The sequence below is a fragment of the Schistocerca cancellata genome, chromosome 3 (genome assembly GCF_023864275.1).
Source record: "Schistocerca cancellata isolate TAMUIC-IGC-003103 chromosome 3, iqSchCanc2.1, whole genome shotgun sequence".
Classification (NCBI taxonomy): Eukaryota; Metazoa; Arthropoda; class Insecta; order Orthoptera; family Acrididae; genus Schistocerca; species Schistocerca cancellata.
In genome coordinates this window covers 911,553,373-911,566,214 of record NC_064628.1, presented here as the reverse complement: position 1 = coordinate 911,566,214, position 12,842 = coordinate 911,553,373, and the positions used below count along the sequence as shown (strand labels likewise).

The following is a 12,842-nucleotide window of genomic DNA, read 5'->3' as shown; positions in this document are numbered from 1 at the left end:
TCAATTTCCAGGAGTGTATCTAAAAACAAAGATGATGTGACTTAACAAATGAAAGTGCTGGTAGGTCGATAGACACACAAACAAACACAAACATACACACAAAATTCAAGCTTTCGCAACCAACGGTTGCTTCGTCAGGAAAGAGGGAAGGAGAGGGAAAGACAAAAGGATGTGGGTTTTAAGGGAGAGGGTAAGGAGTCATTGCAATCCCGGGAGTGGAAAGACTTACCTTACGGGGAAAAAAGGACAGATACACACTCGCACACACACACACATATCCATCCGCACATACACAGACACAAGCAGACATTTGTAAAGGCAAAGAGTTTGGGCAGAGATGTCAATCGAGGCGGAAGTACAGAGGCAAAGATGTTGTTGGAAGACAGGTGAGGTATGAGCGGCGGCAAATTGAAATTAGTGAAGATTGAGGCCTGGAGGATAACGAGAAGAGAGGATATGCTGAAGGGCAAGTTACCATCTCCGGAGTTCTGACAAGTTGGTGTTAGTGGGAAGTATCCAGATAACCTGGACGGTGTAACACTGTGCCAAGATGTGCTGGTCGTGCACCAAGGCATGTTTAGCCACAGGGTGATCCTCATTACCAACAAACACTGTCTGCCTGTGTCTATTCATGCGAATGGACAGTTTGTTGCTGGTCATTCCCACATAGAAAGCTTCACAGTGTAGGCAGGTCAGTTGGTAAATCACGTGGGTGCTTTCACACGTGGCTCTGCCTTTGATCGTGTACACCTTCTGGGTTACAGGACTGGAGTAGGTGGTGGTGGGAGGGTGCATGGGACAGGTTTTACACCGGGGGCGGTTACAAGGGTAGAGCCAGAGGGTAGGGAAGGTAGTTTGGGGATTTCATAGGGATGAACGAAGAGGTTACGAAGGTTAGGTGGACGGCGGAAAGACACTCTTGGTGGAGTGGGGAGGATTTCATGAACGATGGATCTCACTTCAGGGCAGGATTTGAGGAAGTCTTATCCCTGCTGGAGAGCCACATTCAGAGTCTGATCCAGTCCCGGAAAGTATCCTGTCACAAGTGGGGCACTTTTGGGGTTCTTCTGTGGTTCTGGGTTTGAGGAGATGAGGAAGTGGCTCTGGTTATTTGCTTCTGTACAGGTCGGGAGGGTAGTTGCGGGATGCGAAAGCTGTTTTCAGGTTGATGGTGTAATGGTTCAGGGATTCCGGACTGGAGTAGATTCATTTGCCACGAAGACCTAGGCTGTAGGGAAGGGACCGTTTGATGTGGAATGGGTGGCAGCTGTCATAATGGAGGTACTGTTGCTTGTTGGTGGGTTTGATGTGGACGTACGTGTGAACCTGGCCATTGGACAGGTGGAGGTCAACGACAAGGAAAGTGGCAAGGGATTTGGAGTATGACCAGGTGAATCTGATGGAACCAAAGGAGTTGAGGTTGGAGAGGAAATTCTGGAGTTCTTCTTCACTGTGAGTCCAGATCATGAAAATGTCATCAATAAATCTGTACCAAACTTTGGGTTGGCAGGCCTGGGTAACCAAGAAGGCTTCCTCTAAGCGACCCATGAATAGGTTGGCGTACGAGGGGGCCATCCTGGTACCCATGGATGTTCCCTTTAATTGTTGGTATGTCTGGCCTTCGAAAGTGAAGAAGTTGTGGGTCAGGATTAAGCTGGCTAAGGTAACGAGGAAAGACGTTTTAGGTAGGGTGGCAGGTGATCGGCGTAAAAGGAAGTGCTCCATCACAGCGAGGCCCTGGACGTGCGGAATATTTGTGTATAAGGAAGTGGCATCAATGGTTACAAGGATGGTTTCCGGGGGTAACAGACTGGGTAAGGATTCCAGGCGTTCGAGAAAGTGGTTGGTGTCTTTGATGAAGGATGGTAGACTGCATGTAATGGGTTGAAGGTGTTGATTTACGTAGGCAGAGATACATTCTGTGAGGGCTTGGTAACCAGCTACAATGGGACGGCCGGGATGATTGGGTTTGTGAATTTTAGGAAGAAGGTAGAAGGTAGGGGTGCGGGGTCCTGGTGGGGTCGGGAGGTTGATGGAGTCAGGTGAAAGGTTTTGTAGGGGGCCTAAGGTTCTGAGGATTCCTTGAAGCTCCGCCTGGACATCAGGAATGGGATTACCTTGGCAAACTTTGTAAGTAGTGTTGTCTGAAAGCTGACGCAGTCCCTCAGCCACATACTCCCGGCGATCAAGTACCACGGTCATGGAACCCTTGTCCGTACTCTCTGCTGGAAATATCACTTTGCCACGAAGAAAATTGATCCTAATCCTACTCCTAATGATACAACTCCCCAAGACACTATCCAAATTGAACGCTGCCTGGAACAGTTCCGTCCTCCGTTACAGCAGGACCCACCACCTCTTCCTCAAAATCACCCTCTCCAAACTTTCCAGGAATTTCTGACTTCCAGCCTTGCCTCTCAATCCTTGTTAAAAAACCTTAAACCTACTCCCAACATCACCACTGCTGAAGCCCAGGCTATCCGTGATCTCAAGGCTGACCGATCCATCGTCATTCTTCTGGCGGACAAGGGTTCCACGACCGTGGTACTTGATCGCCGGGAGTATGTGGCTGAGGGACTGCGTCAGCATTCAGACAACACTACTTACAAAGTTTGCCAAGGTAATCCTGTTCCAGACATCCAGGCAGAGCTTCAAGGAATCCTCAGAACCTTAGGCCCCCTACAAAACCTTTCACCTGACTCCATCAACCTCCTGACCCCACCAGCACCCCGCACCCCTACCTTCTACCTTCTTCCTAAAATTCACAAACCCAATCATCCCGGCCGTCCCATTGTAGCTGGTTACCAAGCCCCCACAGAACGTATCTCTGCCTATGTAGATCAACACCTTCAACCCATTACATGCAGTCTACCATCCTTCATCAAAGACACCAACCACTTTCTCGAACGCCTGGAATCCTTACCCAGTCTGTTACCCCCGGAAACCATCCTTGTAACCATTGATGCCACTTCCTTATACACAAATATTCCGTACGTCCAGGGCCTCACTGCGATGGAGCACTTCCTTTTACCCGATCACCTGCCACCCTACCTAAAACGTCTTTCCTCATTACCTTAGCCAGCTTAATCCTGACCCACAACTTCTTCACTTTCGAAGGCCAGACATACCAACAATTAAAGGGAACATCCATGGGTACCAGGATGGCCCCCTCGTACGCCAACCTATTCATGGGTCGCTTAGAGGAAGCCTTCTTGGTTACCCAGGCCTGCCAACCCAAAGTTTGGTACAGATTTATTGATGACATTTTCATGATCTGGACTCACAGTGAAGAAGAACTCCAGAATTTCCTCTCCAACCTCAACTCCTTTGGTTCCATCAGATTCACCTGGTCATACTCCAAACCCCTTGCCACTTTCCTTGACGTTGACCTCCACCTGTCCAATGGCCAGTTTCACACGTACGTCCACATCAAACCCACCAACAAGCAACAGTACCTCCATTATGACAGCTGCCACCCATTCCACATCAAACGGTCCCTTCCCTACAGCCTAGGTGTTCGTGGCAAACGAATCTGCTCCAGTCTGGAATCCCTGAACCAACCATTACACCAACAACCTGAAAACATCTTTCGCATCCTGCAACTACCCTCCTGACCTGGTACAGAAACAAATAACCAGAGCCAATTCCTCATCTCCTCAAACCCAGAACCACAGAAGAACCCCAAAAGTGCCCCACTTGTGACAGGATACTTTCCGGGACTGGATCAGACTCTGAATGTGGCTCTCCAGCAGGGATACGACTTCCTCAAATCCTGCCCTGAAATGAGATCCATCTTTCATGAAATCCTCCCCACTCCACCAAGAGTGTCTTTCCGCCGTCCACCTAATCTTCGTAACCTCTTAGTTCATCCCTATGAAATCCCCAAACTACCTTCCCTACCCTCTGGCTCTACCCTTGTAACCGCCCCCGGTGTAAAACCTATCCCATGCACTCTCCCACCACCACCTACTCCAGTCCTGTAACCCAGAAGGTGTACACGGTCAAAGGCAGAGCCACGTGTGAAAGCACCCACGTGATTTACCAACTGACCTGCCTACACTGTGAAGCTTTCTATGTGGGAATGACCAGCAACAAACTGTCCATTCGCATGAATAGACACAGGCAGACAGTGTTTGTTGGTAATGAGGATCACCCTGTGGCTAAACATGCCTTGGTGCACAACCAGCACATCTTGGCACAGTGTTACACCGTCCAGGTTATCTGGATGCTTCCCACTAACACCAACCTGTCAGAACTCCGGAGATGGTAACTTGCCCTTCAGCATATCCTCTCTTCTCGTTATCCGCCAGGCCTAGATCTCCGCTAATTTCTAATTTCAATTTGCCGCCACTCATACCTCACCTGTCTTCCAACAACATCTTTGCCTCTGTACTTCCACCTCGACTGACATCTCTGCCCAAACTCTTTGCCTTTACAAATGTCTGCTTGTGTCTGTGTATGTGCGGATGGATATGTGTGTCTGTGCGAGGGTATACCTGTCCTTTTTTCCCCCTAAGGTAAGTCTTTCCACTCCCGGGATTGGAATGACTCATTACCCTCTCCCTTAAAACCCACATCCTTTTGTCTTTCCCTCTCCTTCCCTCTCTCCTGACGAAGCAACCGTTGGTTGCGAAAGCTTGAATTTTGCGCGTATGTTTGTGTTTGTGTGTCTATCGACCTGCCAGCACTTTCGTTTGGTAAGTCACATCATCTTTGTTTTTAGATATATTTTTCCCATGTTCAATGTTTCCCTCTATTATATTGACATAATAATATGTGACATGAGATGAGAATGATGATGCACAGCTAAGCTGAGAGTGAAAAATTGTGACAGACAGAGGAAATTGAAAGTTCCTCATTCAAAGAAGGAAGAAAGAAAGGGAAATTACAAGGTAATGCTCAGTCAACGATGACGTCTTTGGGCATGGAGCACAAACTGAGATTCAACAGAAACGAGGCATGAAACCAGTTGTTGTCTTTAAACAGAAACCATTCCTATGTACATTGTAAGTAAAATATAAAAGAAAAGCAAAATCACATGACTGCTTAGGGTCTCTAACTCCTCTCAAATGCAGTTCCAGCATCTCATCAACTGTAAAACCTGACTTGTGATCTACTGAAAAATTAAAAAGTACACTGAAAAAATAAAACATTCTGTAGAATCTGAAGTGAATAATGAAAAATACACTAATGTACAAATTTTATTATGCTTCAAACTTCTTTCAATAATCATCTTGAGGTTGAAGCTCTTTTGCCTGTGTTTGCTTTAACAATAACATATGTTTTTTGTTGGGGTCCGCCTTTTGTAAAACACAGTTTTGTTTGTTGTCCCAGACACTGTCACTGACAGCTAAAACTCAATACACAGAACCTTACATGAAGAAGATGACGAAACAATAAGACAGAAGTGAAACATAATTTGCAGATGACAATCTGTAAAGAAGAACAGACACTGTAAAAACGTAATACAGCAGGAAAACCACACCATGTGCTAAGAAGCCATAGTTATAAAAAAAAAAGAACTCTGATGATGCTGCAACTGCAGTGAAACATATCTGGGACAACAAACAAAATTGTGTTTTTCTAAAGGCAAACCCCACCCAAAAACATTTGTTATTCTTTCAGTAATAGTAAAATTGGGTTACACAGAAACGAGCTCTAAGCTTCATAACAGCAGAACACAGCATGTTGTGCAATGTCCCCAACGGAAGGAAGTATCCACTGCCTGAAATGCCACAAATACTTCACTATTTTGATATTTAAAGCCAACCATAGTAATGAGAATATGTTGACAATTCTTTATTCCCCACAATTGTAATGGACATCTTTAAATCTATTACTGTCTAACCTACCTAAAAAGCATTGAGAACATAATCATGTTTAATAAACAACAAACAACTGTAATGTAAAATATGTAGGCCTGCACTGAAAATTTACCTTCAATGGACAAAGTATTTACAGAAAATAACGATGCCACTTTTAGAATTTTTATCCTACAAACCAGTCATTTATGCCACAAAAAGTAACAAATGTTGTGACACCTTTAAAAAAACACATAGAAGTACATGCTGCACAAAAATAAAGTCGGTTGAATTAACATGTTTGACACCAAATAGAAACAGAATAGCCATCTACAAGACAGAATCCATTTCTACACGCCAAACACTACATTTAAGCCTAAAAATACTTTCTGGAATTATGCTTACTTTACCATAATTTATGCAATACATACCTTTCCAATTTTACTTATCTTCTTCAGCATACCTTGCTTAGAATGAGGCTGTTGTCTGTTTTTGGATAACAAATGTTCTTTGTGCTGTAGATAAACCCATGATTTAGTATGAGACAAAAAATATAAACAGGAGAATTATTTTCAGATTTGAACTGCTAATTTTTACCTTCGTCTTTACTTTACTTTTAACTTTTTCTATATGAGAAGCCAATCTAATGGTTTCATTTAAATCACTGGGTTGCTCTTTAGGAGACATAGCTTGATTTTTTTGATCAATTGTGGAATGTTCTTGTACCAGACCAAGTTTTGATGTATTTTCCTGCAACAGAGAAATTGCAGCGCAAGAAAATTTTTGGCACAGTCACTCTTCTTTACACACACATCCACACTTGAGCAGCACTGCTTACATGCACAGGGACAATATTCGTGTCACTGTTCAGTTTCTCTGGTGAATGAAAAACGGAGGTGGACGGAGAGATTGTTCTCACTGTAGGAGATGGGACTTCTATCACATCACTACTGGAAGCTTTTGACTTCGGTGACAGTGAATGGCTACTGCTTTTCTTCCTTCTTCTGTCTTTAGTAGCTGACACAATAGATGAAACACTTCGTGCTGTAGGAGATGTAAATGTTGTTTCCATTTGCTCCATCTCTCTATGTACAATAACTTCAGATACCACAGTGTAGCTATCCATTTCATCGTTAACCTATAAATCACAAACAGCAATGAAATTATAATACTCAATAATTTTTAAGGCTCTGATCGCGGAACTACTGTTTATAACCCGTTGAACTATTCATTATTTCATCACCAAATTCGTTTCTGTCAAATGAAAAGTGTTCTACAAGAAAGCTGTCACTCCCATCGCGTTTAATAATATTACTAACCCAAGCTGACGATTTCGACTGCCGGCGAATAGTTTTAAGTTCTTCCTCGGTCACTATATCGCCTTCTTCAATATCTTCTGTCCCCTTTCGATGTTTGCGCGACATTGTCACAAATATATCAAAGTATCATTGTATTACAAACATAAACACAAGCACGTTGCCATGGAAACGACGTAAACAAGTCTATCAGAGATGTAGCGAATAAGGATGCCACCGACACAATGACGTTAACCTCCTTGCACCGACCATAGATCACTGACCAAGACGCTCGAATTTTATCACTGGCGAATTTTGTCGGAGGAAAAGGATATCACGTTAGACTGTTGTCACAGTTAGAGTGTGATATAAAGTACCAAGATGCAAAATTATCACCAATAACATTGTAATTCGGATCGCTCTATGTAATATTTATTCATTTACTCTTGTTCGCTAGTAATTAAGCAGCAAATCTGCGCATTACATTTCCTGTTTCTGCCGAAGTTCACGCTTAAAGAAGTGCAGCAATTGTTGTGTCCAGACTGGTTGTAGTACGACATGTACAGTGAGCAGTACGGAGAGTGCGGCAGCACGACAAAAATAACTGCAAGCAAATATATGCAGACCGGTATTGCAGCAGTGGATAAACCTGTAACAGAATCAACTGTAGATTATCAGATGCAGATTGATATGGATGTAGCAAGTACTCGTAAACTCCCAGCGGATGTAAGTACAGTTGCTAAGAACGAGAAGAAGAAAATCATTGCTACTAATATTTCTAGGATAGTCTCTGAAAGAACAAATAGCTCTCGAAATAAATGTAAGGTAGTAAAAGTGTGTGCACCAACTGTCACAGCATAAACATAAATGAGAACACTGCTCAGAATATTATTAACCTCCAGCCTACCAAGACTTTATAGATATACTGATGCTGGTCCAAATGTTTTGTATGTAAGTAAGAATGTAGGCAGACTACACCCAATGGCAGTTGGGAAAATGATCCATTACATTTAACAATAGTAGAAGTAGTTGCTGTTGTGTTATTCATCGATAGATCCCTTTTACAAGGATATTGGGAACATCCTAATTAAAGAACAACAAAAATAAAGTAAATCACACATACAGAAATTTACATATGTATGGGTCTAGTATGATTGGAATGGAACGGGGGTAGTTAGCTATGGATTTATAGAAGGAACCATCCCAGCATTCGCCTGAAGTAATTTAGGGAAATCCGAAGGAACTTAAATCAGCAGAGCCTCCACTCTTCTAAATACGAGGTCAACTCTGTTTAAAACAGTGCTGCTTCATTCAGTTTATATCTAGTGTACAATACTGTTTCACAAATAAGTTATGTAGTAATGCAAATGGCTAATACTACGGTGTTCATTCATTTCTTACTCCCAGTCACTGCACTATACACACATTGTTTCATAACACTACACACAGTATGAGCCGATATCAGGACTATTAAGGGCACTGCAACTATAAATTTGCTGGGCTGAAAAATTGAATCAGCAGCGAGATGTTGAGCTCAGAAGTAGTATGAGGCGCTAGTAACATATATATAGCTTTGGGTGTAGGTTTTAACAGAAAAGTAAAAAAGAAGGAAAAAATGTAGTCTTGAAGTGTTTTGATATCATCATTATTATTTACTTGTCTTGCACTTTTACTAACTGCCTAGTCTGTGTTAACTAAGTAATCCTTTAATTTATTGATTCTATTGCTTAACATATATTTTTAACTGCCTTTTTAAACACATTTATTTTTGCTGTTTCTTTCATCTCCTCTGGTATTTTATTGTACAATTTTATTTCTTGGTAGAAAATGCTGTTTTGAGTTTTGGTTATTCTTTCTTGGTAAATGTAAGTTGAGTCTAGAGTTTGCTCCATGGTCATAGACAGAGCTGTAGTTGATTGTGCAGTAATTATCAATGTTATTTTTGATGTGTACAATGAACGCATCTGCTATTTAAGATTATTGTTTTTGTGACTCTTTTCTGCAGTTCTAAAATTGTGTTCATATTTTGTGCATTTGTTCCCCGGAAAAAGAGTCCACTTTCAAGAACTAAGTGTAGATATGAACAGTATGTACCTAAAAGGCATTGTCTGTTACACATTGATGACAGGACTCTATGTTCACCACATGTTGATGACATTATGCTTGCTAGTAGCCTTGTGTGCTCACACCACTTTAACTGAGAATTAATATTCATATATTATACTGTCCATAAAGTATCACCTCCATTAAATTTAACAATGTCAATTCCCCTCTTCAAACTGAAATTCGTATCATTAATTTTCTTTTGTTCATTGTTACTTTATTGCATACTGATCAATTGTAAACTTGCTTCGAGATTTCATTTGCTTTCTATGCAAGGAATTCTGTTTTCTTGGTGAGTACGCTACAGCTGTCATCAACAAAGATAATTTTGCCCATGGAAAGTCACAGATGACTACTGGTAAGTCATAGATGCATTAGTCCAAATATGATACCCAGAGCAACACCTATTTTAATGTATTTTGTTTCTGATGAGTGTTTTAGTAAAAGTTCATATTTATTTGAGGTTTGAGTTATCTCCATGCTTAGCATCCTATCTGGTAGGTATGACAGGACAGGAGCCACTCATTAGCTACCTCTCTTTTTCCTAATGCTATAGCTTATTTAGTAGAAACTTATGGTCAATAGGAACAAAAACCTTAAAAATCTCTAGAAATATGACTGAAATAACTAATATTTGTCAAGAGCATCAAGTAGTAATTTTGTGACTTTTCCTATGGCTGATTCCATACTTCTGCCACTTTGGGAACCAAACTGTGATTCACTTAAAAGGTTGTACTTATTCAAATAATTTATTAGTCTAGCTTTCCTATGTGATTCAATTATTTTTGTGAATGGTGACAGCTGGAAAATGGGCCAGAAGTTTTCTCTGTCTTCTGTTTTACCTTTCTTTAGTAGAGGTGCAACCCTTACCTGTTTTAAATACTTTAGAAATTTCCCTGATGCGAAGGATTCAGTTATTATGTTTGTTAGGGGAGCTTGTATACTCTCTATGCATTGTTTCAGTACACACACTGTTACTTCAGCTAAGCCAACTGACTTTTTATTTTTTAATTTTTGAATAGTTTTACTGACTTCCTTTTCTGTGATTAGTAGTAACATCTTTGTACTTACTGCATAATTATTTACAGGTTTTATATTAGTTTTTGGGAATTTTTGCTGTAAATTCTCTGCAATATTTGAAAAATGCTCATTTACATTTTCACTTTGTTTCCATCCCTTGTCTTCCTGCCTCATTTTTATGAAATCCCAGTCTTCTTTGCTTTTATTATATGCTTTGTATATTATTTTGACATTGAATGACTTCATACAAAAACTTTTTCTACATAAGGTAGAAATTTAAGACCTCTGGCTCATTATGACTCTTTCATAGAACTGAGTTACCTAGGGGCCTGGGATGACTTATTAATACTGGACATTTCTGTTTCAGGTAGACACAGGCTCAAAATAGAAGTAAAGAGTGAAGATATTGATAAGAACATTGAGAACTCACAAGTACTGGCAAGAAAATATATTGATGTGTACATTCCCTATTATCTTATATTCAAACAAATTAAATGAAGGTGTATATTAGAAGGTAACAGCAGAGAAACAGTTAGTTGAAATACAGTCACCTATTAGAGCTGTAAATGCAAAAAGGAAGGACTATATCAATCTTCAATTTTGTGTGCTGACTTTTGACACACAGTACACACAGATTCACAGAATGAGATGTATGGTAGACCCAAATATTCTGTCAGAGATTGCTCAAGATTTGGACACACAAGCAAGGAGTGCCACAGACAATCATACTCCAGCAAATGCAGTAGACGTCACTCATTATTTCAGTTTCAAGAGGACCTAGTGACTTGTTTACATTGCTAAAAACCACACCTTGCTACTTATTTCTTACGTCCAGAATATATTTGCCAGCAGTAAATATGATAATCGGCTACATAGAACAATTTATCTTTTAAAAAAGGAGGATGAATCTATGCAATACACAGTATGTCCAGACAACTTATCATTATGCCAAAGAAATGTATGCAATAATAATTCGGATTGAGCCACTTCTCATTAGGAGCTACACATAGTTCCCCCTCTTAAAAAATAGCGAAACTCCGAATTTTGACATACTAATAATGGAAAAACTAAACATTACTTCATATATAACCCAAACATACTCATCTCAGTATTGAGATAAAGTAGGAGAACTTGTAGGAAAGTACGTAAAAAGTATGTGTCTATTAAACCCTTTTATGTTATGAAATATTTGAGCTAACAAACCTGAGAATAAGGACGCTTACTGTGCTATATATCAGCAGAACGTCGACCTCCACATCTCAATAGGGAAAACCATGGGAATTGATTTCTAACATCCTGAGGCATCAATACAGAACCAACCAAACCCACTAAACTGGGAGACCACTACTGTCACAAGAAACTTGTAAATATAAGTGTACGAACTGTGCAATAAACAAACAGAGCATTCATATTGACTCATCACGTATACAAAACGTGACAGGAAATGTAATGAACTTTAGATATGGCTGTTAGACATATCCAGTAGAATGCTAGATTGTTTGTTTCCAACAACGTGAGTTTGGAAAGAGAACTGATGCAGAGCAAACCATTAATAGCAGCCTTAAGTGGAACTTTGTTGAAATGTTAGCTGAAAGTTTGCTTTTAAGGCAGGACTGAGAAGGAGGTTCGCACTTATGATAGATTCAGATCTCTCATTTCATGCAGTCTTCTTACAGTTACCAGGCACGCGAGTTGCAGGTAAACGCTATAGTAATAAAAATGGGAACAAGACAGTTTTGCATTGCATCGAAATAGATATCTCCTTGTACAAGAATAAGCACATCTTTTAGGATTAATCACTTCAGGCAGTTGCCACTTCGATGAATGGTGTGTGGAGACGTCAATGAACATTATCATGAATGGAGGCTTGAAACGAATGACGCACATAGACAAGAAGAATAGGAGCAATAGACAACAATTTAATAATACTGAATAACGGATCAGCAACAACGTTTGATTCGCCACTGAGAAGATGATCAGCTATTGATATTACACTATGATCTCCTTATTTTTCGTAGTATGTTACTGATTGGAACATGAACACTGACACACAGGGGTCAGGTCACTTCTGACTGAAATTAAACTGAGTGTCTGTAAAGGAAAATTTAGTAGTTCACCAATAAAAGCTTCATATTGGTCTAAATATACTTCATCTGCAGAAAAGTATTACATTGGCTCAATGACAGTCATACAACTTTAGAAAAATATTATTCATTCCTGGATATAATAAACACGGCTGCACCATATTGCATTCCAGAGTATACAGAAAAAATAAAAATTAAGCATCTTTCAATAGTTTGGTGGCATCAGGACAGCTCAAGAGCCACAGCTCGAGTGTATGGGGCATTGATGAAATGTAGATCACATTAAACATTGGATAATAACTTGAAATATAGATGCATTCTCTCGAAAGTTAAGAGGGTTAAGAAAGCATCCTGGATAGTTTACCTTTTTTTGCTTTAATAACACATTCAGTATGGTGAGCATATGAAACAACGTCAAACTTTTCTGCTATAAACAACTAATTTCAGGCACAAAACATATAATATTTCATGGTTGGAAACCTTTGTGGGTAAAATAGTGCCTTCAAATGTGCCAGCAAAACATATTTGCTATTAGACAG

General features: G+C 40.3%; 1 protein-coding gene across 2 annotated transcripts in view; it reads right to left on the bottom strand.

Annotated features, from left to right (window-relative positions):
- LOC126174739 (uncharacterized) overlaps nucleotides 1-7,296 on the bottom strand; it is a 36,429-nt gene extending 29,133 nt beyond the window's left edge. The window contains exons 1-5 of one of the 2 annotated variants that reach the window (XM_049921058.1): nucleotides 7,121-7,296; nucleotides 6,640-6,939; nucleotides 6,399-6,551; nucleotides 6,233-6,316; nucleotides 5,530-5,725 (exon numbers count right to left, since the gene is read on the bottom strand). In XM_049921058.1, the coding sequence (XP_049777015.1) occupies nucleotides 5,666-5,725; nucleotides 6,233-6,316; nucleotides 6,399-6,551; nucleotides 6,640-6,939; nucleotides 7,121-7,225 (702 nt within the window). In that variant the 5' untranslated portion in view covers nucleotides 7,226-7,296 and the 3' untranslated portion in view covers nucleotides 5,530-5,665. Of the gene's footprint in view, nucleotides 1-5,529; nucleotides 5,726-6,232; nucleotides 6,317-6,398; nucleotides 6,552-6,639; nucleotides 6,940-7,120 lie in introns of those variants that run through there. The other variant, XM_049921057.1, reaches the window with a different exon arrangement.
- Nucleotides 7,297-12,842: the final 5,546 nt, after the last annotated feature.